This window comes from Mandrillus leucophaeus, unplaced genomic scaffold (genome assembly GCF_000951045.1).
Source record: "Mandrillus leucophaeus isolate KB7577 unplaced genomic scaffold, Mleu.le_1.0 Scaffold12, whole genome shotgun sequence".
Classification (NCBI taxonomy): domain Eukaryota; kingdom Metazoa; phylum Chordata; class Mammalia; order Primates; family Cercopithecidae; genus Mandrillus; species Mandrillus leucophaeus.
The window spans coordinates 7,967,824-7,995,430 of record NW_012100320.1 but is presented as its reverse complement, the minus strand read 5'-3'; the positions used below and the strand labels follow the sequence as shown (position 1 = coordinate 7,995,430).

At 37.3% G+C, this 27,607-nt stretch overlaps 1 protein-coding gene across 1 annotated transcript in view; it reads right to left on the bottom strand.

Annotated features, from left to right (window-relative positions):
- Nucleotides 1–1,333: 1,333 nt before the first annotated feature.
- The window catches only part of GLCE (glucuronic acid epimerase), a 122,005-nt gene continuing 95,731 nt past the window's right edge, over nucleotides 1,334–27,607 (bottom strand). The window contains exons 3-5 of the mRNA XM_011968872.1: nucleotides 17,850–18,448; nucleotides 12,365–12,610; nucleotides 1,334–5,361 (exon numbers count right to left, since the gene is read on the bottom strand). Coding sequence (XP_011824262.1) covers nucleotides 4,337–5,361; nucleotides 12,365–12,610; nucleotides 17,850–18,435 — 1,857 coding nt within the window. The 5' untranslated portion in view covers nucleotides 18,436–18,448 and the 3' untranslated portion in view covers nucleotides 1,334–4,336. The remainder of the gene's footprint in view (nucleotides 5,362–12,364; nucleotides 12,611–17,849; nucleotides 18,449–27,607) is intronic.

Genomic DNA, 27,607 nt, shown 5'->3' with positions numbered 1-27,607 from the left:
CTCTATAATGGAGACATGTTATTAATTAGGGCTCATCTGTTGCAAGTAACAGAAACTAAATCCACCCAACTTCAGCAAACGTAAGAATTTATCTTAAGGATACAGTAGTATCTCACGGAACCTGAGAGGCATACAGCTGGCCTCAGAAGGGCATTGGATCCAGGGCCTGGAGCATTGTCAAGATTCTGTTTTTTCAACTCTGCTTTTCACTGTGTATCTGCTTTAGTTTTTTAATCCATCCCATTTTGAATTCCTGGGGAAAAGACTGATTGGCCAGCCAGCTTGAGTGAGGGGGATTAGCCCCTCATCTAAGTCATGCCAGAGGAGGCAGGGTCACAAGGCACACAGTGGCCGCCAGAGCCTGTGGCTATGAAGGGAAGGAGCACTCATCAGACTACCAAGTAAGTTCTCTGGAGTATGGAGGGCCCACCCCCTCTCAAGGGCAACGGGGAGATGAACATGAGATGCTCAGTGCGCTAAGGCAGAACAGCCAAAATATTAACAGTTTGGCTACAAGCAGCAAAATCAAAGCAAGAGCAGCTGGAGAGCTCATTCAGCCCAAGACTGCTTGCAACCTTATGGCCATTTCTCAACTGAAGACGGTGGAGAAGGAAAAGCTGCCAAGAATGTTGATTAGTAGCCTGTCAAAATCTGTGCACCCATCAGCTGGAAAAAGTTGATTGGTGATCAATTGTAATTCCATTATATAAATGGTGCAGAATGTTCATAATCCAAAAAATACTGTGCAATGAAACATAACATGAAGCCAGACTCTGGTCTCTGGTTTTCTCTGTTTGGGAGGTTAAATCATTATTCTCTGAGAAGGAGGTAAACATTAAATAATGCTAATCGCTCTGAAGAAGCAAGTAAAGAAAATATGTGAGGGACAAACTCTCACATAAATCTAAATAAAAAATTGTTACCCAGTCTGAATGAGCGTGGGAAAGGCCATCCTCTCACCTGGCATGGGCACCTGTTTTTGCTCAGGTTACTCTCTCCTCGTCTTCCACCTGGACGCCACCCCTGGAACACCAGTTTAGGCTCTGTCTCTTCCCTAACACCTTCCCTGAGCACACAATTTAGCATTTTATTTTTCTTAAAGTGTTTAGTATACACTGTGTTCCCCCTTGTAGGCTAAGGCTCCTTAGGATTAAAGCCCATGTATACTATTTGTTCCCACACATTGTCTGACAGGGCTTGGTATGCCTTTGATGAACTACATTTGTTGTCTTGACTTCTGGTCACGGGTTGAACAGGAAATGGTCAGAAATCTGCTTGCTGGGCTCAAATAACCTTAGAATAATTTGAGAAGCAAGAGAAATATCCAGGTATATTCTTTTTAAGATAAAAACTTTATTTTACAATTTTATAAAGCGGCTTTACATTAAGCACAAACAATCCATTTACTTTGTATAGAAACAAAATACCTTTCCATCTGCAAAAAATCAAGTTTTGCGGTATATAAAACTAACATGTGCACATTGTGCTTAAACTGCAAAGTCTGTACAGCTTTACAAAGGACTACCCTTCAGAAGGGCATCCTGTAAACACGTTATTGCATATTTAACACATGGTATATAACCCACATGTACAGTGGAAGAGAAACAAGAAAAGCAACCACAAGGAGGATGAAAATAGCAGCTTTCAGTGAGAGTCTGCACTGAGAAAGGAAAAGGAGCCACGTCTGGAGAGTTGTGCTTGTGTCATTTTTGCATTTGCTTCTGTGCACTGGATGGTTCTTGGATGAAGCTTTTATGTACAGTAACTCCTAAAAGGTCAAACTTGACCTTCATCCAGAAACTTTTGGCTGGTTTTACAAATGAAGTAGCAATAGATGTAACATCAAAGTGAACTCAAGATAAGTGGAAAAACAAAAACAGAACAGAACAAAACAAAAACAAACCTAATACCTATAATCTTAAAGCAAAGAAAAATTTAAAGAAACAAAATAATAAAATTTAAAAATACCCTCCCCATTCTAAGCTCAGAATAAGTAAACATTTTACATAATTTAAAACCCTAGAAAATTCTGTAGTTCTTTAGAGGCAAAAATGCAATGGATAGTGTAGGGCAGTGTTCCTTCCTGTATGCCCCCAGCTCCCCTGCGTCAGAATCACCTGAATGCTCATTATAAACGCAGACTATCAGACTTCACAGGCAGATTTACTGACTCTGGGATCTGCATTTCAATAAGCTCCCAAGTGATGCTGAGGCATTTTAAAGTTTGAGAACCACTGGTCTGTACTGACAATGCTGCTATAGGCTCAACTCCTCCTCTTAGAAAATTCTGGCATCACAAGACAAATCGAGTTGCTGTTGCAATGTGGAAGGCAGTGTAAAACCAACAGCAAGGAAATCACAACGCTATTTCTAGATCAAAAAGTCTTTCCTTCTTCAGTGGAAAAGGACAGCCACATTGTTAAGGCACGGTATTTGTCACAGAAGCAGTACCATACTGTTATCATCGAGTCTCATAATCTGAAGACCAGTATGCAAACAAAGCAGACGTATGAACCATTCTTAATAATAACAAATATGGGGAAGTAAGAAAGGTTCCCAGATTGGAGAAAGTTTATTTTGAACATCGGCACTGGGAATAAAAATTAGGGGAGACCAGATATTCTTGCTGAGACATCTAACATATATGAAATGCAAAGATCAAAAGCTAGGGGTAAGCCTAATAACTCAAAAGTGTTTTTATTGTGAGCAAAATTAAGAAGAGTGTGGTCACATCAATTGGGAGTTCAAGCTTACTTTTCTATGGTCAGTTTAATGTCTTCAGTGCAGATCTGCATCTTCTTTGCTTCTGCCCTCTTTGATGCTAACATACATACATATATATATATATATATATATATGTTTTCCAGTTTCTAAGTAGTGCTTGGTAGTTTGAATTCAATTAAAATATAGTGTGTAAGCAGGTAACCTACCTGGCTCCTAAATGTGCACTTGATACAGGTCACAGATAAATGCATTGTGTTTGTCAGACTCGGTCCCCTGAAAGTGTAGGGTATCATATTTTCAAACTGTATAAGATATACTATTGATTTAGTGTACTGTCACAGCAAAATCAACATCCCTCGGTTTTATTTAATGCCTGAAGCCCTATAGCAGACACTGCCCATTGTATGGGGGCTCTGAAATCTATTTATGTGCGGTATAGGAGAATATATATACCTAAATAAAGATCTGATTACACATAAATGCAGTAACATCTCTTCTATCTAATAGCTAGAATAACTTAAAATTAAATAAAAAAAAAACCAATGATGCACAGACTCACTAGTTTGGGAAGCTGATGATCAAGAATGATCTTGGTAGGAAAAAAAAAAACTTTGCTATGATTCTTGTATGTAGTATTTGATCTAATATTTTTATTTAAAGGGGGAAAAATCCTAAAAAAATAAAATATGGTGGTGGCCTTAAAGCTACTAGCTCCTTTCCAAATTTAGATTTGTAATAAGTTTCCGAAATAATGTCCCAAAAATATCTCTCTCAAAATATACAAAACTCCAAGGTATAGTCTGAAATAAAATACAAAATTCTAGATAGTGACAAAAAGAAACGGTCACAATGGGGGTTGGGGAGGGATACACTGATTATCAAACTTTTACTGATTGTAGATCAAGTTTCAAAACAGAAACATTTTTGTAATTTCTTGTGCAGTCAACAGGTTTCATTTTAGTTGTGCTTACATTATATAACTGTGAAGCCTGAACACTGGTTGTGTTTTTAATTTACACATTTCAAGAAAACCATAATTAAATATTCACCATATACAACAAATTGAACAAATGCAACAAATACTCATTTGCTCCCAAGAAATTAATCTATAGAAATGAAACATCTTTTTAAAAAGTTGAACACAGTCTGCTATCCAGGCTACAAGTACATATTTACTGTATTACAGCACATTATTTTTTTAAAGTCTGCTTTCAACATAAATATAAATAATCACATTTTAAAAGAGCTCCATACTAAGTTTTCAGGTAAGTGCTAGACAGTTGGCCAGTAGCAACTACTTACCGTTATCTTTCTTACAAAGAGTGACTAGACTATCTGCGAAACTGTATAGGGTGATGGGCAAGGCAAAGTGAAACATCTTTGTTCAGCCCATTGATTAAACATTGTGTTCTAAATGCCACCTACATGTCTAAATACCCAACCCATGGAATGCAATTATTTTAGAAGGCTGGTTTTAAGGATCACTTATCACTTTGATAGAATCCACAAAAACCTAGTACATAACCTTTTAAAATGTGCCTATGCTCTCCTGAGACAGAGCCTGTAGTTTCTGTGTACAGCAGAGGCTGAAGTATAATTTTGGTTGTGAGCTCTAGTTGTGCTTTGCCCTGCTGCCTTTAAGGTAGCTTTTCCACCTCTTGACAAATTCTTTGAAGATCGGGGACTCATCAATGGTACTGAGTAGCTGCAACTGATTGATGTGGGTGGTATGATAGTCCCAGCGAGCCAGGTTAGGAGCGATGCCAAGCATGAAGTGACGGAGGTCATAGATGGTTCCTGAGCCAGTGTCATACAAGGGCAGCATGGCTTTAAGAGATTCCATGCCACGCTCATACAAGGACCTTGCTTCTTTTCCGAGTTTTTCCCCTGCAGTTTCTTTTAAGTCATACAGCCCAATTAAAGAATACATAAAGCCATTTAAAACAAAAGAGCTAGGTGTGGTTGGATATTCTTCATACCAGTCATGTTTATTCATAAACACAGCTTTAACTCCATGCTGCTCAGATAGAAACTTATAAGGGGCTGTTGCCCTTAAAGCTGAATTGAGGAATATATGGTCTTTTGTTAATAGATAGGCCCTGACTAATGTAGAAATGGCTTGCCCTTGCGCCATGGCAGAATACCATCCTGGCTCTAAAGACTTGAACCCTTCCCCTAACTTACGGGTCACCATAATTGGCCAGCCACCTTTCTCATCCTGGTTCCTTACTAGCCAATCACTAGCAGCAAAAAATGCAGCCATGTGGGCTGTGGTAGAGATGGTAATGTTGTCGAGGAATCCCTTACCTTTTGCAATCAACCTAACCACCTTCTTGGGCATTATTTTGGTTGGCTTGACAGCTTTTGTGTTTGAAAGACCCACTCCTTTCCTGAGGTCAGTGACCAGGTCCCTGGTAACTGTGCTCCATGAAGTTCTGGGCCCAATGCCATAGTATATATCTCTTTCTTTAAAAGCAATTAGCTGAGCATTTGAGACATAATGTATAGTGAAGAGCTGATTCTTTTCTGTGGTCTCTAGAACCACGGACACGCTTCCATTTGTCAAGAACTTGAGGTCGAATGAAATAATAAAATCTTTCGTGTTTCCCAGTTGCAAGGATACACCTTCACTGGTTTCTGCAGGGGAGAATATACCAACAGACTGGTTAGAAGAAAAGCACTTTTGTATTTGAAATCAAATTGCAATTCATCCTTGAAAACCCTGACCACACAAAATTAACTCTTAAATATTTTCAGTATCAGATCATGTGTAATTTTATTTTTTACTAAATTAACCAAAAACAAATGAAAGAATTGGTGAGTTCATGATGGCTTGTGAGCATCAGATCAAAGCTCTTACCTTTTGTCCTGTCTAGTTTATAGTAGAGGATTAAGAGTAAATGGCTAAGGTACTGTAGATCAAAACTGCCTTTCCTAAATCTAATACTAGCTGATCAGTAAAATCAATGACTATTCTAGTATACCTATTCTGCAAACAGGAAAAAAAGAAAAAGCCAAAAGCTAGCTCAGCACATAATATTGCAAGAAAGAAGCTAGAAGAAATGGTTATTATACATGAATTTTAAATTATTTAGCATTTAATATGTACTTACTATGTTCTAAGGGCTTTACATCTATTTACTCATTTAATCCCCTGAACAATTACAAGGGTAAGTGCTATTACTGTTCCTACTTTATGGATGAGGAGCTGAGACACAAGGAAGTAACTTGCCCAAGGTACAAGACTTGAACCTGGGTTGCCTGGTCTCGCTCCACAACACATTATTAATTTGATTTAGAAAATGATAGATTTGCTTTCACATACTTGCTAGAAGTGCTAACAAAATTTCTGGAAATTAAGCAATGGGCTCATGTATACAACAAAAAGTGAGAGAATGGTGGAGTGGGCAGGGTAAAGCACAGGCTTTGGAGTTTAAAAACCTCAGATTTGAATTTTTGTTCAACCACTAGCTTTGAGAAGTCTGGCAAGATGCAGTTTCTTTGAGCCTCAGTTTCTTCACATGTTAAATAGAGGTAATATTACTTTGCAGGGTAATTGTGAGGATTTTTAAAAAGACAATGGAGTAGAATATAGTAATAAATGATGGTTATTATTCCAAAGCCACTGGCTTCAAAGGCTAAAAAAATAGTTAAAGCTGTTTTATCTGACAAATTATTAAAGAGCAAATTTCTCTTGAATATTTATAGTTATTAATGATGGTTAATTCCCAGAAAGATGACTTTTTGAATACTGCTGATCTAGATCTACCAAGAAACTGAGCATATTAAAATAGCACCAGCAGCAGCAAGAATAAGAACAACAAAAATATATGTAGTACAAATTTAAAAATATTAAAGGAAAATCTTAATATCTTGATCTTTCCACAGCTTAAATGTCCAAAATGCATTCACATGTATTATCTCATTTGATACCCAATCTTCTGAAGCTGGTAGGGCAGGAATTATATTACATCTCCATTTTAGAGGTGAAGATATGTAGGCTTTGCAAGGTTAAATGGTTTGCCCAATGCCAAAAGCTAATTAGTGGTAGAGCAGTGACTAGAATCCAGGTTTCCTGGACTCAGGTTCAGACTGTGAAAAAGACAAATGATATTGGAGATGGTATTCTTATAAGAATATTCAATAGAAAGCTTCTCTTACACACAGCCATAGAAGCAGATCTCTGCTTTGCAGAATCCTTGAAAAAATCTTTAGTGTGTCACCAGGAGCAAAGATCAGAAATGTGAACTGGGCTGGGCACAACTGGTCACACTCAGCAGTTTGGGAGGCCAAGGCAGGAGGACTGCTTGAAGTGAGGAGCTTGAGACCAGTCTGGCCAAGAAAGCAAGACCCTAACTCTACAAAAAATACAATAAAATAGCCAAGTGCAGTGGCATGTGTCTGTAGTCCTAGGTACTTGGGAGGCTAAGGTGGGAGGATTGCTTGAGCCCAGGAGTTTGAGGCTGAAGTGAGCTATGATCACACCACTCTCATTCTGGGTGACAGAACAAGACTCTGTCTCTTAAAAAAAAAAGAAAAAGGGAAAAATAAATGTGAACTGATGATAGTGTATACTTGGAGGGCATCAGTATGTTGAATTGATCATTTAACTCTTGTAACACTGGACTCTAGCAGTATGGTTATATTTGGCCCAAGGCTCTTAATTACTTCATTGGATGGGACAGACAATTCTGAAAGTTGTATCAAGAATGAGAACATCCTCATAGACTTATGCATCAAACAATGCTCTGAGTAACTTAACAGAAAAAATGATTTCAGAAGTAAACTTCTAATACAGTAAAAAATCCATTTTATCTGGCAAAATGTCAACATGTACTCTCTCTCTTAACTAGCATTTTTCTGCATTTATAGTAAAATGGGATCTGAAGTTCAGGACAACATCCCTGAAACATTGTAGGATTCTGAATTGACTTATGAACCACTCAAGATTAAATTATATTCAGTGGAGCAGACTATCTTGAGTGCTACTTATTTTTTCATTCTCATCAGATGGGATTATTAACTATGACATCTATTCTGGCCAAAGTGGATAACAATGACCCATCTTTAGAAGTCCAAGTGTGAGGAAGCTGGAAGAGTACCCATTTCCTCCCAGAATTTCAGAAGCTGAAAGAGTACCCATTTCCTCCCATAATTTCAATTTTATTTACACAAATGTAATGAAATGACATGGTTTAATCAGTCACCTTATGTCTTCATATGACAAACCAGTCCAAAGAACTCAGTAATGAACAATGTCAAGGGATGTAATCTTTTAAAAAGCCAATGTATTAATTTCCCGAAGACTGTAACACCAGCAGAGGGGGTTACTGAGTCATCCAGGAGAAGTGACAGAAGTCACAATCCTCAAATTAACCAACCAACAATTATAATCTTCACAACAATCTTACAAATCGTTTAATTCCCATTTTATAGATACACAGAGGAGGTTAAATAACCTCCTGGCATCATTCAGGAGGATCTGAATGGGAGCAAATGGGATGGTGGCAACCAGTTTGGCAATGTAACAGGTAAGGTTCTGAGCTCTACTGGAAGTACTAGGCTACCTGAAGATTCCTCCTTCAAATCTAATAGAAAGTTTTGTTTTTTTATTGTTTGAAGCCCATGACCCATCCTCTCCTGACCAGTTATTCCCAGGAGTTACCGTAACTGTTTATTTTTGGTATATGTGACACATATACATGCACTTTAGGCAATAAAGGATGATCAACATTTAAGAATACTTTTGACATTGGTCTTAGCAATGATTGTTTAGATTTGACATCAAATGTACAAGCAAAAGGGGCACAAGCAAACAAGTGGGACTACATCAAACTGAAAAGCTTTTGCACAGCAAGGGAAACAATCAACAAAATGAAAAGCAACCTATAGAACAGGAGAGAATAGGTACAAGCATGTATCTTATAAGAGGTTAATATCCAAAATCTATCAGGAACTTATATAAATAGCAAAAAAAAAAAAATCTGATTAAAAAATAAGCAAATGATCTGAATAGGCACTTTTTCAAAGAAGATATATGAGTGGCCAAAAGGTATATAAAAAGGTGTTCAACATCATTAATCACCAAGGAAATAAACGCAAAGCAAAACCACAATGATATATCATCACCTTACACCTGTTGGGATGACTATCATCAAAAAGGGAAGAAATAAGAAGTACTGGTGACGATGTGGAGAAAGGGGAACCCTTGTGCACTTTGGGTGGGAAAGTAAATTGGCATAGTCATTAGGAAACAGAATGGAGGTTCCTCAAAAAATCAAAAATAGAACTACCAATGATCCATCAATCCCACTTCCTGGTATACACCCCAAGGAAATGAAATCAATTATCTCAAAAAGAGAGATATCTGTACTCCTGTGTTCTTTGCAGCATTATTCACAATAGCCAAGGCATGGGAGCAACCTAAGTGTCTAGTATGGATAAACAAAGAAAACATGGTGTATATGTGTGTGTGTGTATACACACACATACATATAGAATATTAGCCATAACAAAGAAGGAAATCCTGCCATTTGTGACAACATAGATGAACCCTGAAGGCATTATGCTATGTGTGACAAGTCAGAGAAAGATACTGTATGATCTCACTTATATGTGGACCCCCAAACAACTGAACTCACAGGAAAGTAGAATGGTGGTTGTTGGGCTGGGTGGTGGGAAAAATGGGGAGATGTTGATCAAAGGGTACAAACTTCAGATATAAGACGAATAAGTTCTAGGGGTCTAATGTACAGCATGGTGACTACAGTTTACTGTACTGTATGCCTGAAATGTGTTAAAATATCTCTTAAATGTTCTCACCACCACCACCACCATACAAAGAAAGGTAACTATGAGGTGATGGATGTGTTAACTAATTTAATTATGGTAATCATTTCACAATATCTGTGTATATCAAGGCATCACATTGTATACGTTTGCCAGTTATACCTCAATAAAGTTGGGGAAAAAAAGAAGAGCCTTTAAATCACTGTTTCATATCCAACAAAAACTGTTATCAATCCATTCATTTAATCAACAGATTTACTATGTAGCATGAGCAGAGGCCCTACTCAAAATCTTAAGAAACACCGAGAGAAAGAAGAATCAGGCAGAAGAAGAGAAGCTCCCAAGAAGCCTGAGCAAGAATGGCTACAGAGATAGGAGAAAGTGAGGTCATGGAAATCAAATGAAAAGTGTGCTTGGGGAAAGGGAAAGCTAATTTAATTTGATAGAGTAGGACAGGCCTAAAGTTTCAATTCATTCAATTTTAAAATTAGAAAAAGGAAAACATTACTCAACAAATAAGCAAATAAACAACAAAAATATGCTGCAGAACCTATTATATGACTCTTTACCCATATTTGATTTTATCCCCTTTCAGAAAAAAAATTCAAGGCCAAGAAAGAGAAAAAAAAAAGGGCCAACAGCATTCAGCTTGTGGTCCTCCAGGATCTCACCTCACTTGGGCCTATGCTTTTATGGGACTATAAGTGTTTCAGATTTTGGAATATTTACATATACGTAAATATCCTGGGGATGGGACTGAAGTCTAAACACAAAACTCTTTTATATTTGCTTTTATGCAAAATGCTTTTATGTACAAGTTCCAATTTCCTCTTAATGGTGATTCTCTGAATTTATCTCCCATGAGGTCTATATCCTCTAAAAACTCTCCTTTCTCATACCTATGCTTCAATAAAATAGTCTCACCTCTTTGATTCCCTTCTTCCACTCTGTTCTGAGCAGTAACTCCCACATATCTCCAACTCACCTTCTCTCATACTCTTATAGTATGCAACCGGAGGTGCAGCATCCTTAGTTCAAAACTCCAAAATCTGAAATGCTCCAAAATCCAAAACTTTTTGAATGCTAACATGATGCCACAAGTGGAAAATTCCACATCTTCCCTCATGATGGGTGGCACATATTATTAAAAATATTATAAGAAGTTACCCTCAGGCTATGTGTATAGCATATGAAATATAAAAGAATTTTGTGTTTAGACTTCAGTCCCATCCCCAGGATATTTATGTATATGTAAATATTCCAAAATCTGAAACACTTCTAGTCCCAAGCATTTCAGATAAGGGATACTCAACCTGTACATGCACATACAGAATTCCATTCCCAGCTAGCACGCTTCCACCAACAGGGAGTTCCAACTTAGAATAGCTGTGTCTCACTCACAGACTGGCTGTTAGAGACAAAGTTCTCTCCTCTATATGCTTAAAATCATCTTAGGAAGTAGTTTTATCTCCAGCTACTGGCTACAGAATGAGGGGCTAAGGTGAAGATCCCTCACTTAAGATGTGGGAACCTATCTTTTGTATTATTCAGAGCACCCAAAAGTGCACAATGAAATCTGTTGCTCTAAACAGAACAGAGTTCAAAAGACTGTCCTAGAAAACCTTCTAAACACTCAAGGAGATCAAGGTGAGGGCTGCTGATTCCACCCTAATCCAGACAACCATTATTAACTGGTGCAAAAATAAGTTTCTTGAGTGCACCCAAAAGTTCTTTTGCATAGTCTAATCACTTCCTGTTGCAATAACCTCTTAGGCATCACAACCTAAATATTCTTAAACATTCAGTTGTACTTTCTCATTCAGCCAAACCTGTTGTTTACAATAAACAAAGATGCGCTGTGTACCAGAATATCACAGAATGCCATGGGAAAAAAGGAGTTCTAGTCACAGAACAAAAATTAAAGGTCATCTATTATTTGCACTGCATTCAGTACTCATAAATTCATTACTTAAGGCTATCTAGAATGAGTAGGTTTGTATTGTGGCTTTCAGGGTCTATAAATTACATAGTCATCAATGAAGAAGAAGAAGAAAATACAGAAGAGGTCTTATAACCTTTCCTCTCTTTTCATTTACCAACGGCAAGATTGGTGGGAGGGTGGAACAAGTTCTGTACTTGACAACATTCCCCCATAGAGAATTAGCCTGAGGTGCTAACTAAAATTATTTCATTGTCTTCTTAAGTAATGGACTCATTAATTCTCATTGATATTGATTAGTGCAGGAAAATGCATTAGATTCTAATTAATGAGACTGTCTTAGTAAAAGGGGAAATGCTGTATAAAGTTAATTTGATTTTGTAAATTATTTTATTAATGAAAATGGCTTTACATGAAGTTTGAGATAATCTACTACATTAACAAATTCCAATATGGGAAACAGGCCTCTTTGGTAATGCTATATTATCCTGAAAAAATTAAAAGCTATTGGCAAAGGGTAGGCAAAGGAAAGGATGGCTGTTTCCTTAAAACCATTCTATTTACTGCAAAAGTTTAAAAATTAAACTATACTGTACTGAAATACTAAATGGAGGAACTTCTTTCCTATTGGATATAGACCCCTGGAGGCAGGTACACATTGTGCAGTAACCTGGACCTTACCATTCAATCTATGGCTTGGCTCTTTACATAGTAAATATTCCTTTTTATAACCTTGACTTTTTAGCTCTATCTTTTTTAGAGATTTCACTGGGGTGACACCATTTGTTGCTTTACATATGTAACATAAAGGGTCTACTTATGTGTTTTTTAAACCACATTAAAATTTTAAGGGAATATCAGGGTCCCATAAACCAACATAAAATTAGCAGGCACATATAACACATAACTTACCTGGTGCAATAAACTGTTTGACATTGGTGAATCTAGACTTATCAGCCACATTAGCCATAAAGCAGCCCTTTGGCACAGTCCAGTCATTAGGCTTGTTGTTTTTGTCTCTGTCTTCTGCTGTTTCATATACCTCTATGTGAGGAGGTTTCTCAGTTAGATTCTTGCTGTAATGACTTAACCCATACTGTGCAATCTGGATTGGATAGAAATAGCCTTGAGGTCCCCATTGTGTAGATAATGGCACACCTATAAAATAGAGAAACAAAATGAATAATCATATCAAGACATTTACAAGCCTATTCCTAATACCACTCCTCACTGATTTACTTCTGGGGAATCTTACAGGGTTATCAGGAAGTTGTGGGCTTCCTCATAATACTGCTCTCATACTGACCAGATCTAGTACCAAATTAACCAGATGTGAAAAACAAAAATTAAGTATTCTTTCACTCTCATTCATTATTTGTTAACAAATAGTGCAATGCTACAAATTACCTTTTAAGGACTGTTTTTTTATGTGTGTTACTCTTGCTCATGGCTATAGATGTCACGTTTCATAATCCTGTTTCATACATTCGAATTCTGCACAATTTAGATGTATATAGTTAATGTCACCACAGTTCTATTTTCAATATTAATCCTGAAATTTTCCTAAACATTTATACTTATCAAGTTACTACATACTCATCTTTCCCTCCAATGTCAAAGTGTGGTCTACTAATTAGGTATGTCATCTGATGGTTAATGTATTTGCTTAAAAAGCCAGTTGTGGCTGGGCACGGTAGCTCACGCCTGTAATCCTAGCACTTTGGGAGGCTGAGATGGGTGGATTGCCTGAGCTCAGGAGTTTGAGACCAGCTTGGGCAACACAGTGAAACCCCATTTCTACTAAAATACAAAAAGTTAGCTGGGAGTGGTGGCGGGTGCCTGTAATCCCAGCTACTTGGGAGGCTGAGACAGGAGAATCGCTTGAACCCAGGACTCGGGGGTTGCAGTGAGCCAAAGTGGCACCACTGCACTCCAGCCTGGATGATGGAGCAAGACTCTGTCTCAAAAAAAAAAAAAAAAAAAAAAAAAAAAAAAGCCAGCTGTGACTTGGCAATTTAAAATATAAACAGCTTGAAATTCTTTTTCATATCTTTCCTATTAAAATGTAATTCTTAAGAAGTGTTTTTTAAAACACGAATTTCGTTTGTATATTTCACCACAGATTCTTGAAATAATTCATTAATGGATTACCTTTTGTAAAGTTCTAAGCACAACTTTTAAATGTTTGGTATTAGTGTTTATCTTAGTAATTTCTTTTCTTTTTTTTTTTTTTGAGACGGAGTCTCGCTCTGTCGCCCAGGCTGGAGTTCAGTGGCCGATCTCAGCTCACTGCAAGCTCCGCCTCCCAGGTTTACACCACTCTCCTGCCTCAGCCTCCCAAGTAGCTGCGACTACAGGCGCCCACCACCTCGCCCGGCTAGTTTTTTGTATTTTTTAGTACAGACAGGGTTTCACTGTGTTAGCCAGGATGTTCTCGATCTCCTGACCTCGTGATCCGCCTGCCTCGGCCTACCAAAGTGCTGGGATTACAGGCTTGAGCCACTGCGCCTGGCCATATCTTAGTAATTTCTTACATAGGAGCTACAAATCCTACATTTATATAATATTGTATTGCTGAATCACGTATGTATTGAGAGATAAACTACTATCTGTAGTTCTAAAATTAATAAGAATCTGATGAGCACAGCAGAGACTGGGAATCTACAGAATTTTAAGTGTTTTGTTGTATATTCAAAACAATGTTTACGGAATTAGGTAGGCTACAGATAAGCTTTTTAACATTTGTATCTTTCCTCCAAGAGGGGGATCCCCTCTGTAACTCAAATAAAAGGTAGTTTATACAACCTCATTAAAGATGACTGGTGACTACAATAATGTGCAACTAGCAGAAGAACTGAGACTGATCAATGAAACCAAACAGCAGCCCAGAAACTCATTCTAGTACTCCTAAATTTAGTGTAATGATGAATATTCCATCAAAATCAGTGGGAAAAGAGATGATTCAATACATATTGGGGAAAAACGTTTAAAATTAGGCTGTGACTTTGTACCACTTGCCAAAATATAAATCAATTTAGCAGAACTAAAGAAGTTAAATGTAAAAAAATGAAACCATAAAACTGTCAGAGAAATTAAAAGTGAAAAGCTGATCATAATGTGGTATGGCAAGTGCCTTTCTAAGCATAAAACGAAGAGGCACAAAGATCCAAAAAAACCCCATAAGTTCAATAAATGGAACTAAAAACTTCTAAAACCAACAAATCATATGTAAAATGAAAAGACAACCAAATTGAAGAAATATCTTTAACATATATATGAGTATTGCTACCCTTACTACATAAGTTCACACAAATACATTTTTTAAAAACTCCACTTATCACATTAGAAAAAGGGGTAAAGAACATGAAAATATGGCAAAAAGTATAAGAAAAAGATATCTGACCTCACTAGTTGTTAAAGAGAGAAAATTATAATATCCCTTTGTAACCAACAGACAAAAAAACAATGTTCCATGATGGCAAGAGTTGGGTGAAAATGACACCCTCATACTCTGCTACTGGAAGTAGGAGCAAGTTCCACCTTTCTGGAAAACGGCTGGCAAAAGAGTACAAAGGTTTGGCAGGTTATTTGACATTGCAGTTAATTATATTCTCAGAATAGGAATACACTACAATGAGAATAAAATTAAAATAGCAAATAAAAATTAACAATGAAAATCTGCAACATTTATAATAGCAAAGAAATGGAAATGTAGTTACCCTTTGTGCTACCAAATACCAGATTTCATTCACTTGATCTTAATTTATTATACATTTAAAAATAACTAAAAGAATATTACTGGATTGTTTGTAACACAAATAAAGGATAAATGTTTGAGGTGATGGATATGCCATTAACCCTGATGTGATTATTATTATACATTGCATGCCTATATAAAAATATCTAATATACCCCATAAATACATACACCTACTATGTACCCACAAAAATTTAAAATAAAACATGAATTAAAAAACATAAGGGCCGGGCGTGGTGGCTCATGCCTGTAATCCCAGCACTTTGGGAGGCCGAGGCAGGCGGATCACGAGGTCAGGAGATCTAGACCATCCTGGCTAACACGGTGAAATCCTGTCTCTACTAAAAATACAAAAAATTAGCTCGGCATGGTAGCAGGCGCCTGTAGTCCCAGCTACTTGGGAGGCTGAGGCAGGAGAACGGCGTGAACCCAGGAGGCGGAGCTTGCAGTGAGCCGAGATCGCGCCACTGCATTCCAGCCTGGGCAACAGACCGAGACTCCATCTCAAAAAAAAAAAAAAACCATAAAAAACCTGGGAATGACCTAAGTGTACAACTAAAGAGCAGGGTCTCATACATTACATACATCATGGCATGTCTTTACTACAAATACTAGTTATTAAAATGTTCAATAAATATTCAGTGAGAGGAAATAGTCGTGTTAAGTAGAAAATACCAGAATAAAAACTGACCATACAGTATGATCTGAATTTTTTTTTAAAAGATGCATTTCTAGTATGCAGCCATAAAAAGAAAGAAATCACGTTCTTTGTAGAAATGTGGACGGAGCTAGGGGCCATTATCCTTAGCAAACCAATGCAGGAACAGAAAACTAAATACTGCGTGTTCTCGCTTATAAGTGGGAGCTAAATGATGAAAACACATGGACACATAGAGGGGAACAACACACACTGGGGCCTACTGGAGGGTGGAGGGTAGGTGGCGGGTGAGGATCAGAAAAATAACTGATGGGTTCTAGGCTTAATACCTAGGTGACAAAATAATCTGTAAAACAAATCTCCATGACATGAGGTTACCTATATAACAAAGCTGCACATGTGCCCCTGAACTTAAAAGTTAAAAACAAAATAAAATAAAATAAAAAATATATTTCTACAACAACAAAAAGATTGGGGGAAAAAGTCAAAATATTAATGGTGGTCATGGGTACTTTTTACTTTTTTATTTTAGAATTTAGGCATCTATTAATTTTATGCGTTTAAAAAATTGCGGGAAAAAAAGGTTTGACTCTGAGTATCTTTGAAATCTCTATTACTGTCCTGAATCACTGTATAGTAAATATCATTATGATTATGCTAAAATATATGTCTAAGTACAAAGCCCTCCAGAGAAAATACAAAAATAATAATAATTATATTGAGGTGGTAAAAATGTAGGTGAATCTGGTCGCTTCTCTCTTCTAAACATTTGGTAAGGATATTGGCCAGGCACGGTGCCTCATGTCTGTAATTCCAGCACTTTGGGAGCCTAAGGCGGGAGGACTGCTTGAGTCCAGGAATTTGAGATAAGCCTGGACAACACAGTGAGACACTGTCTTTACAAAAAATAAATTAAAAAGAATTAGCTGGGCATGGTGGAGCCTGGGAGATCGAGACTGCAGTGAGCCATGACAGTGTCACTGCACTCCAGGCCTGGGTGACAGAGTGAGATGCTGTCTCAAAGGAAGAGAAAAAGATATTATAAAAAATTATATAAGTAGTAAAAACAAAGGAAAAAACTCCTGCATCAGATATGTAAATTCCAATTTTCAACTTGATGAATAAACACACCATTAACTTCACAGACATGGGTGGGCTATAATCCTTTGGTCTGTAGGAGTCCGAAAACATCCACATGGTCACCAAGTGAGCACAAACTTCTTTTCAGAGCAAAAAAATATATATTAAGTTTAGTTAAAAGCTTATTTCAATACAGATTTTAAAATATTAAGATCTTAAAATCACTTTATAACAAAATGAGGAAAGTAAATCCCAAACCAAGAAATCTGAAAACATATTAAGCCCTTTCCTCTGTTGTGATATACTTTAAAGTCAAATTCAATTTGGGTTTCTGGTTTGAAAAGCAAATTCCAAAGCATATTAATTGTATCCACAAGGAACTCTTACTGCCCCAGGTTTTAAAGACAATGAAAAACAGTATGTAATAGACTAGGAGTTCAGTATAAGTCCAGAGAAAAAGCATCTACATATTGTCTTGTTCTGAAGACTTGAAACCTCCTTCCAGAGATGACACTTGATTAATTAGGTAACCAGACTGCACTGGTATATTGATGGGTCCACCGGATGGTTTCCTTTTCCCATCTCTCATAGGATTCTAGCTATATATTTTAATGCAAAAGTCTGGAGAAGCAGTGCCTTTACCTTACTGGTGAGAATTTTAGATTCAGAGTTAGGTTAATAAAATAATTCTATTTGCCCAGGTATGGTCTTACAGCAGCCCTTAAGTCATAGTATCTAGAAAGCTGCCCTAGGTTCAGACTTAACCTGTTCCTCCCTGCTAAATTAGAGTGATGAAAGGTCTTTTGATAGTAAGCTACATACTTGATGTATAATTAACAACATTTTCTTATTCTTCAACACAGTCATGCTTGAAAAATGCAAGTGAAGCAGACAGATACCAACCTTCAACCCCACTTATGCACTTGACTCTGTCTCGGACTTCCACATTGTAGCCTTCAAAAGACATAAACACACCATCGGGGTGATAGGGGGCTCTCTGTGCATAGACTTTGGAATAGCTATGAGAGAATTCAAACCGATCATAGCCATCATACTGAACCACCTTTCCATAAACATCAAAATATTTCTCAACCCAAGTGAATGGAAGAAAGACTTCGTTCCCCTCTCGTCTCCCTTTAATTGTGTGTTCATCATTTATGAGACAGTCAATTTCTTCATATTTGAGCCCTAACACCTTACTTCCCACATTGCTATTGAAGCCCCCAACAACAGGGGGAGCTTTCTGCTGTTCCTGAGGGAATGCTTCCTCAGACTGTTGTTTGGCCACGTGGTTCATATAGTTGTTACTCTCAGATGCTGCTGCTCTTTTTTCTAATCCATCCACTCTGAAGCCACTACTCAAACGCCGTGGAAACTGGATTGCTTTGTCACTGGAACACTTATTCCACAAAAGTACTGTGACCAAAGTGAAGAGTGCGCAGATAATAATCAAAGTCTTATAGTTGACCCGAGCTGCCAAGCAACGCATATTCAGACCATACCTATGGAGGCAAGAAGAAAAAAAATTATGCAAAGATGTACTACCAGCATTTCAAAGGGTAAAGTTGTCTTTGCTTTTTTTTTTTTTTTTTAAATGTTGAAACAACTGTATTAGGACCATTTTGGATCAGATTTAAAATTACAAACTGAAACTTTTCAGCACAAAAAAAAGGTAAGAGGTGTTTCCTCCTTTTGGTGAAATCCTTAGAATAGCTATGCTTCTAAATCCTTAGAATAGCATAAGCTTCTAAAGCAGAGATGTTCAAACTTTCTTAGTTTGTGGCTCCCTTGATATCTCAGTAATTTTTCACAATGCCCCCGAGGCCAAAAGAAATACCTAAATCAGTTTGAGTATCCTGTACTGTACCCAAAATGCTTGGGACCAGAGGGTTTTGGATTTTGGATTTTTCTCAGATTTGGGAATATCTGTATTACATTTAACAGTTCAGCACCCCAGATCTAAAATCTGAAACGCTTCACTGAGTATTTCTTTAGAACATCACATTGATGCTCAAAAAGTTTTTGATTTTGAACCATTTTGTATTTTGGATTTCTGAACTTGGGATGCTCAACATGTAGTTTCATTTATTAAATAGTTAGGGCCAAATAACTACTTATATACAAGTATTTATGTCCTAACACTTTAGTAGCTGTCTGAAAAAACATAGTAGACCTTTTCAAGGTAAACACCAACATCCATGTTGCTAAATCCAACAACGAATTTTTAGTGCTCATCCTACCTGACCTCCTAACAGCATAAAATAGTCAATGGCTCTTTCCTTCTTGAAACATTTTCTTCCCATGGTTTCTAGGGTATCATTCTCTTTTGGTTCTCCTAAAATCCCACTGGTTGTTCTTCTCTTCTTTGAGTCTTCCTTTTCATCTCCCTAATTGTTAAATGTTAGAGTACCTTAGGGTCCCAGTCTTTTGCCTTCTTTATCTCTATTCACTTTGATCTCACCCAACCTCATGCCTTTAAATACAAGGCTGACTATCCCCAAATTATCTCACCAGGCCACGCCCTTCTTCAGAGCTGCAGATACATATATGCAAATACATATATCTTTATTTGGAGGTCAAATAAATTTCTGAAATAACATCCAAAACTTAACTTCCAATCTTTTCCTCAATCTGTTCCTCCCTTCCTACTGCTCAGACTAAAAATCTTGACCCTTTCTTATTCACTCAATATACCATAAGTCAGGAAATTCTCTTGGCTCTACCTTCGAATTATACCCAGAATCTGACGTCTTTTCACCAACTACATTGTTACTACCATGTCAGAACCACTGCCATCTTTCACCTGGAACACAGCAGTATCTCAAACTGGTCTCTCCTTCTACCCTTACCCTACTACTCCACCCTTAAGTCTGTTCTCAACACAGCAGTCAGAATGATGCTCTTAAATTTAAGACAGATCATGTCATTCCAGTCCTGATGGAAGGAAAATGTGACGCTGTTGCTTCTTCTGGCCATATGGTGTATGAGCCTGTTGTGATTGCAATGCAAGTAGTCCTGGGTTACTTTTTACTGGGATGAATGGGAAATATGGGAAATTATGGATAGTTATAGTATAATGTATGATACATTTCAGCCTGCTGAGAGTAAAGGGAGTAGTTTACTGCCGTTTGCCACAGTAGCTCTGTAATTTATTGTATGGTGTGAATCAACAACTAATTTTATTGTTTTGAATCCCCCCTTCTCATTTTCCCCTCAACCCTTTTAGCAGCAATGATGTATTAAAAACAAATCAAATGCTAAATTTCCGTTTCTCAAGAAGTTGATGGTGAATATGTAATTCATTCATTTCTTTTACTTCCAATGGAAGGCAAACTTTGCACCCTTCAGTGTCTGAAAACAAGTGTATTCTGCTCTCACCCTTGATTAATAGTGTGGCAAGTTGTAGAATCCATGGTTGCATATTACTTTCTCTCTACATGTTGTAGGCAATACTTTACTGTCTTAAATCACTAAGAGTTATTCATAAGCGGTTTGATTTAGTCTCTTGTTTGTTACTATGCATGTGATTTCTTTGTGGATCTTTGTTTATCCTGGAATTCTCACAGTACCATATTTGATTCTCTATTTCAGCGCTTGGTGTGCCCTTTCAATGTAAAAACTTGTGTCCTCCTATTCTTGTTTAATGGATATAGTATCTTCTTAGATCTCTGAATATATTAGATGATTTATTCTTCTTTTTTAAAAATAAAGTTCTTTCTTACTAGTTTTACTTTTTCCACTGGCCATTTTCCTGGTTATTTAGTCTTTCATGCCATTAGTTTTTCCCACTATGCCTGGTGATCTTCGGTTACTCATTCACATTTAAGAGAGAATGACTCATTAGCCAACATAGATTTCCTGTGTTATTTTGAAGATAGTGTGATTTTGGCTAGATTGTTCCCCTGGAGGGGATAAAAAGAGGGAGCTCTGTGTGGGCTGGACATAAGCTGACTGGCAGTGTTCCCACAGGGTGAGTGGGTGGGGAGCCAGCAGACCTTTCAAATGCCAGAAAGAAGATGGTGTTTTCTCTTTTGCTACACGAACACAGCACACACTTTAGAAGCCTTCATCTTTCTCATGCTCTCTAAAGAAAATCTGCCTCGTGTTTGCCTGGGATTCTTGCCAGCTATCTGTATTCAAGTGCAGGGGTGAAAGAGGTATGAGGAGGGGAGAAGAAGGTATAGTTGGGCCTACTGGTACTCAATTAGAGATCCGGGAATCTGTGCAACTATCATCCTTGGGTAGTCCTCCAATTTACTGTTACTGGCTTCTTCATTTCTCATTTTTAGACATTTTATTTTGGTGGGGCATCAGAAGGGAAAGGAGGTGAATACAGATTTTAAGAACTGGAAACCAATAATACATTTTTAACCCTATTAACTGAGAATAATTCATTTCATCATCTGCATTATTACTATGAGAAACCAAAGTGTGTAACAAGCAAAACTTTAGAAGTCATATAAATTGAGAATTTCCGTATATTGTAGTGGGGGCAAACTGATAACACTAAATGGCGTTTTGTTTTGCTTTTTAAATCCTTTATTAAAAACACTTATATGTCAACAGCTGACTACTCTGTCATCTATGCCTTACATTTTGACCAATTAATATAGAAATATAAAGCTTTTTATCCTATCTTTGAGAAGTGCCCTTCCTCTACTACTCAAATGCCTGTAACCCTGCTTATGGAACAAGGCTACTGATATAGTTTGGGTATTTGTCCCCACCCAAATCTCATGTTGAAATGTAATCTCCAGTTTTGGAGGTGGGATCTGGGGGAGGTGTTTGGATCATGGGGGTGCATCCCTCTTGAATGGCTTAGTGCCATCCCCTTGGTGATGAATGAGTTTGTGTGAGATCTGGTTGCTTAAAAGTATGTGGCACCTTGCCACACTCCCTTGGCTCCTGCCCTGGCCATGTGGCCTGCTTGCTCCTGCTTTGCCTTCTGCCATGAGTAAAAGCTCCCTGAGGCCTCCCCAGAAGCTGAGTGGATGCTGGCACCATGTTTGTATAGCCTGCAGAATTGTGAGCCAATTAAACCTCTTTTTTTTTTTTTTTTTTAATAAATTACCCAATCTCAGGTATTCCTTTATAGCAATACAAGAACAGACTAACACAGCTACCAATATGATGAAGCACATGATGGGAAAGTAAAGAAAAATCAAATTTAAAAACTTCCAATAATCTTTATGTCCAGGTTTTATTGTCTGATGCCATTTGTTACTAAAGACAATCAGGGCTTCTTAAAGAAATGAGTAATTCCAGGTCTAGGGATGGGACACCTTGCCGCACCAGAAAACAAACTTTCAACTACCAATGAGATAAAAATCAAGGGTGTCAAAAAAGCAGCAGGAGAAAGATAAAACAAAATTAGAAAATTATTGCTAATTGCTAAAACTGAGAGTGATAGACACATTGGAAGTTCAGTATATCACTCCCTATATACTTCTGTGTTTAAACATTTCCATAAATATGTAACCTCATGGAAAAAAGACACAGGAATCAGTCTAAAAGGTCCTCTTCCCTATTAGTCAAATGTGTAAGAATTATGATTGAAGTAGACTGAAACACAATGACGCAATAAAAATCCATGAATCTGCAATAATATTTAAAAGGAGAAAGCCAGCAAAAAACTCTCTGAGCTGATAAATATTGGCAACTGAGTGAAAAAAATTATTTACTTGTTTTGCAGGAGCAACCATATTTCAGAACAAATCAATAACCCTAGTACATAAAATACTCTATTGTACAAAAGGCTATCCAATAAGAAGTAAATTTTTTTTAAAAAAATCAGAAAATTAGCATTATGTAATCCCTCATGAAATTACAGATTCAGGCAAGTGTTAAATGCAGGTATATGTTTGCCATGACCTAGAGATTCACACTGTGCAAAGTAATACCAAATACATTATTTTCTAGTTGAAAGAAGAAAAAGATTAAACTTGACAGTGAAAGGATCAGATAGTCATACCCTAATTCAGTGGTCAACTTCGGTCTCCTTAATTGTGACCCATCCAGAAGCTTTCTCCTGATAAGTCATAATAAGAAATATATCACTTACCACATATTCCAGCCCAAAATGTTTCACTTGGATCTCTCAGGACATAAAATTTAATCTCTGGTTAACAGGAAATACAAGGGATAGAGGAACAAGTTAAAGGAGGAAGCAACCAGACACATCTGGAAGGTGAGACATCCTGCAGGACAGCTGGTCCTGTCTCCTCAATTCAATTAGTGATATGAAAAGAAAAAAGGTGTTTTTTTTTTTAAAGAGACTTAGGGACATAACAACCAGATGTGAAACTTGGTTCTACACTGGGAAATTCAACAATGGACTTGATAAAATGGAAAGATACTGAAATGAAGATTGTTAACTGAAAAGAACAGGTTACAAAACAGCACATTTAGTATGATCTTATTTTAAGTAAACAATGCATATATAGGTCTTTATTTTCTAATTTTCCATGATCACCCTTACTGTTTGTTTTTTTTTTTTTAACTATAAAAAATGGCACGTGCTTGCAGTCCCAGCTACTTGGGACTGGGTTAGGAGGATCACTTGAGCCCAGGAGTTCTGGGCTATTGGGTGCTATATTAAGTCGGGTGTCCACATTAAGTCTGGCATCAGTCTGATGACCTCCTGGGAGTAGAGGACCACCAAGTTGCCTAAGGAGGGATGAACCAGCCCAGGCAGGAAATGGATCTGATGATCAGTCGTGGAATTGTGCCTGTGAACAGCCACTGTATTCCAGCCTGGGCAACACAGCGAGATCCTGTCTCTTAAAAAAATAATGAAAAACTAAGAAGGGCAAGGTCAATTTTGTTAAAATACTGAAAGAAAAAAATGTAAGTCAGTTAAAAAATTTGTAGAAAAATTTAGCTTTCGAATGGGCACGGGCTTTTTTCAGGGGGGTGGGGATAATAAGGGAGAAAGGAAGATGAAGAGAAGGAAATCTCTGAGTGTTGACATATAGCATTAACTAAAAAACAGGCTCATCTAAAGAGAAACTCAGTAATTTCATTATCATGTTGCCAAATTATAGAAAACTGACACAGATACTCAGATTTCAAGAAGTAGATTGCACTGACATTCTGCTAGGTATAAATGGTGGTAACTTTGAGTGGTGAAATGCTCCTACTTATTTTGAAGCTTTTGCCACATCTACAAAATAGATTGATGTTTTAGGTAAAATAAACAAATGAAAAACTCATAAATAAAAAAAATCTTGAAACCTCACCTACTGCTGACCTTAAAGATTTCATTAGAAATAGAATCCAGTAAAAATCAGGTCTTATAATGCTGAGGATCTAAAACAGAAAATATCATGCAGTAAGCATCATAAAGAAACTGTGGAAAAACTTCTTTGTAGAAATAGTTAAAAATTAGGGAAAGTAAAATGTAACTTTTAGGGTTTTTTCTGGAAAGCAAATTGTTCTATTCTAAAGCCATTTGCAATTCAAAGACCTTTTCTGTGATACTTTACTTTTCAGATTTATTTTCCTAGTTACTTCAAGTAACTATTAGAGTAATTCACTGAGTATCAGGAACTATGGATCTCATCATGAGCTTTCAAAATATGAAGGTTATATTTCAGTAAAGAACAACCTTTCAACGGGTTTTTAAAAAATATTCACTTACATTGTTATTGGCTTTTTTTCCTCTGAATAATGCAGGCCAAGGTTTCCCTGCTTATTATTTCTCTTACTTACTTACGTATCTATTTATGTTTCCTATAATTCCTTGACTGAGAAGAATGCTTACTCTGATTTAAAAAAATAATTTATTGATACTAAGTAGACAAAATAGTAATTGCTCAACAAATAATCAAACTCACTGACTGGTTTGATCAATATTTGTTCAGCAGCTACTATGTGGCAGGTAAGGCATTATCCATGTCTCTAAAAGACGGATTAGCAGGCATAAAAAATAATAATGCTAAGATTTAAGAACTGTAAAAAAAAGTTATGTAGACTATGCTATAAAACACCTTAACCTTTTAAGGTGTTAAGAAAAGTTTCCAGGTAGAATGGACTGAAGATTGACAGTTAAGCATGCTCCCAAGTCAGGGTATTTGCACTTGTCATTCCCCATGCCTAGCACTCTATTTCCCCAGATATCCATTTGGATGGCTCTCTCACTTCATTCAGGTCACTGCTTAAATGCCAGTGTATTAGAAAGGGCTTCCCTGGCCACCTTATCTAAAACACCAGTTCTTACCCCATCATTCTCCAGGTCCTTACTCAGTTTTATTTTTCTTTATAGCATTTATCACCATTTGACGTATTACACATTTAAATTATTCATCCCCAATCCACTAGAATGTAAGTTGCATGAGGGCTGGGGTTTTGCTTCTCCTGGTCACTGTTTTATCCCTAATACTTAGAAATGTGCCTAGCTTGGCTCATGCCTGTAATCCTAGCACTTTGGGAGGCCAAGGTGGGAGGATCACTTGACAAGGTCAGGAGTTTGAGACCAGCCTAGTCAACATGGTGAAACCCCATCTCTACTAAAAATACAAAAAAATTAGCTGGGCGTGGTGGCACTCACCTGTTTTCCCAGCTACTTGGGAGGCTGAGGCAGGAGAATTGCTTGAACTCGAGAGGCAGAGGTTGCAGTGAGCTGAGATTGCCATTGCACTCCAGCCTGGGCGACAGAATGAGACTCTGTCTCGGAGGGGGAAAAAAAGTGTGCCTAGCTCACAGTAGACATTCATTAAAGGTTTGTTGAATAAATGAACATTGTTAAATATTCTTTCCTCTCCGTTGCTCCTTCCTTTCCTTCCTTTCTTGAAAGGAAGCAAGCAAGCAAGCAAGCAAGCAAGCAAGCACTTGGCCTATATGATTAAAAAAAAACAAAAAACAGACATTTGAACCAGACAACTTTGTTTTCTTTCCAATATTTGGGTATTTAGAAATTGTAATCCAAATCAAAATGAACATAACTGACATAACAGAATATGGATTGTGACGCTGTATATTGGCCAACTTTAAAACAGATTTATAATTTAATTACTGCTGTTAGTAATGTTCCATCTGTTTACTGCTTAATAGACCAAGATTTGAATTATACAGTCAAATGGTTAAACATCCAGTGATAGATGTAACTCAAAGGAGAACTGCCTAATATCTTTGGTTGTTAGGACTCTTCTAGTAATATAAACAAGTAGAATTCTCTGGTAGCTACTCACAATAATGCAAAACAGGAAGGAAATTTTGCAAGTCCATTTTATTTTTTAGTAACAAAATTGAAATGATCTCTGATACAAGTGCTCATAATACTTCAAATAAGATTGTATTTCTAGAAAAAAATCCCAAAGAAACTGAGTAAGCAATATATGGACATGCTTTATGTTACTGAATTCTCACAGTATTTCTAGTATTTTCTCATAATTATATCTGTTATGGTGATCTGTGATCAGTGATCTTCAGTGTTGCTATTGTAATTGTTTTGGGGTACTATTAACTCTACTCATGCAAGATGACAAACTTTACTGATAAATGTTGCGTACGTTCTGACTGCTCCAATGACCAGCTGTTTCCCAATTCCCTGTTTCTCACCTTCTCCTTGGGCCTTGCTATTTTCTGAGACAGAACAATATGGACATTAGGACAATTAATAACTCTACAATGACTGGTAAGTATTCAAGTGAAAGGAAGAGCCACATGTCTCTCACTTTAAAGCAAAAGCTAGAAATGATTAAGCTCAGTGAGGGAGGGCATGTCTAAAGCCAAAATAGGCTAAAAGCTAGGCCTCTTGTGCCTAACAGCCGAGTTGTGATAGCAATGGAGAAGTTCTTGATGGAAGTTAAAATTGCTACTCTAGTGAACGCATGAATGAAAAGAAAGTGAAACAGCCTTATTGCTGATATGGAGAAAATTTTGGCGGTCTTAAGGTCAAACCAGCCACAATATTCCCTTAAGCCAAAGCCTAATAATCCACAGCAAACCCCTAACTCTCTTCAATTTTACGAAGGCTGAGAGAGGTGACGAAGCTGCAGAAGAAAAGTTGGAAACTAGCAGAGGCTGGTTTATCAGGTACAAGGTAAAGCAGCAAGTGCTGATGTAGAAGCTACAGCAAGTTATTCAGAAGCTCTAGCTAAGTTCATTGATGAAAGCAGTTTCACTAAACAGATTTTCAATGTAGACAAAGCAGTCTTCTATTGGAAGATGCCATCTAGGACTCTGATAGCTAGAAAGAAGTGAATGCCTGGCTTCAAAGCACCAGCTGACTCTCATTAGGGACTAATGCAACTGGTGACTTTAAGTTAAAGCCAATGCTCCTTTATAATTCTGAAAATATTAGAGCCCTGAAGAATTATGCTAAATCTACTCTTCCTGCACTCTATAAATGCAACAACAAAGCCTGGATGACAGCACATCTGTTTACGGCATGGTTTACTGAGTATCTGAAGCCCCCTGTTGAGACCTACTGCTCAGAAAAAAGATTCAAAATGTTACTGCCCATTGACGATGCACCTGGTCACCCAAGAGCTCTGATGGAGATGTACAAGGAGATTAATGCTGTATCCACACCTGCTAACACAACATCCATTCTGCAGCACATAAATGAAAAAGCAATTTGACTTTCACATTTTTTTTTTTTTTTTTGAGATAGAGTGTCACTCTATCTCCCAGGCTGGAGTGCAGTGGCATGCTCTCGG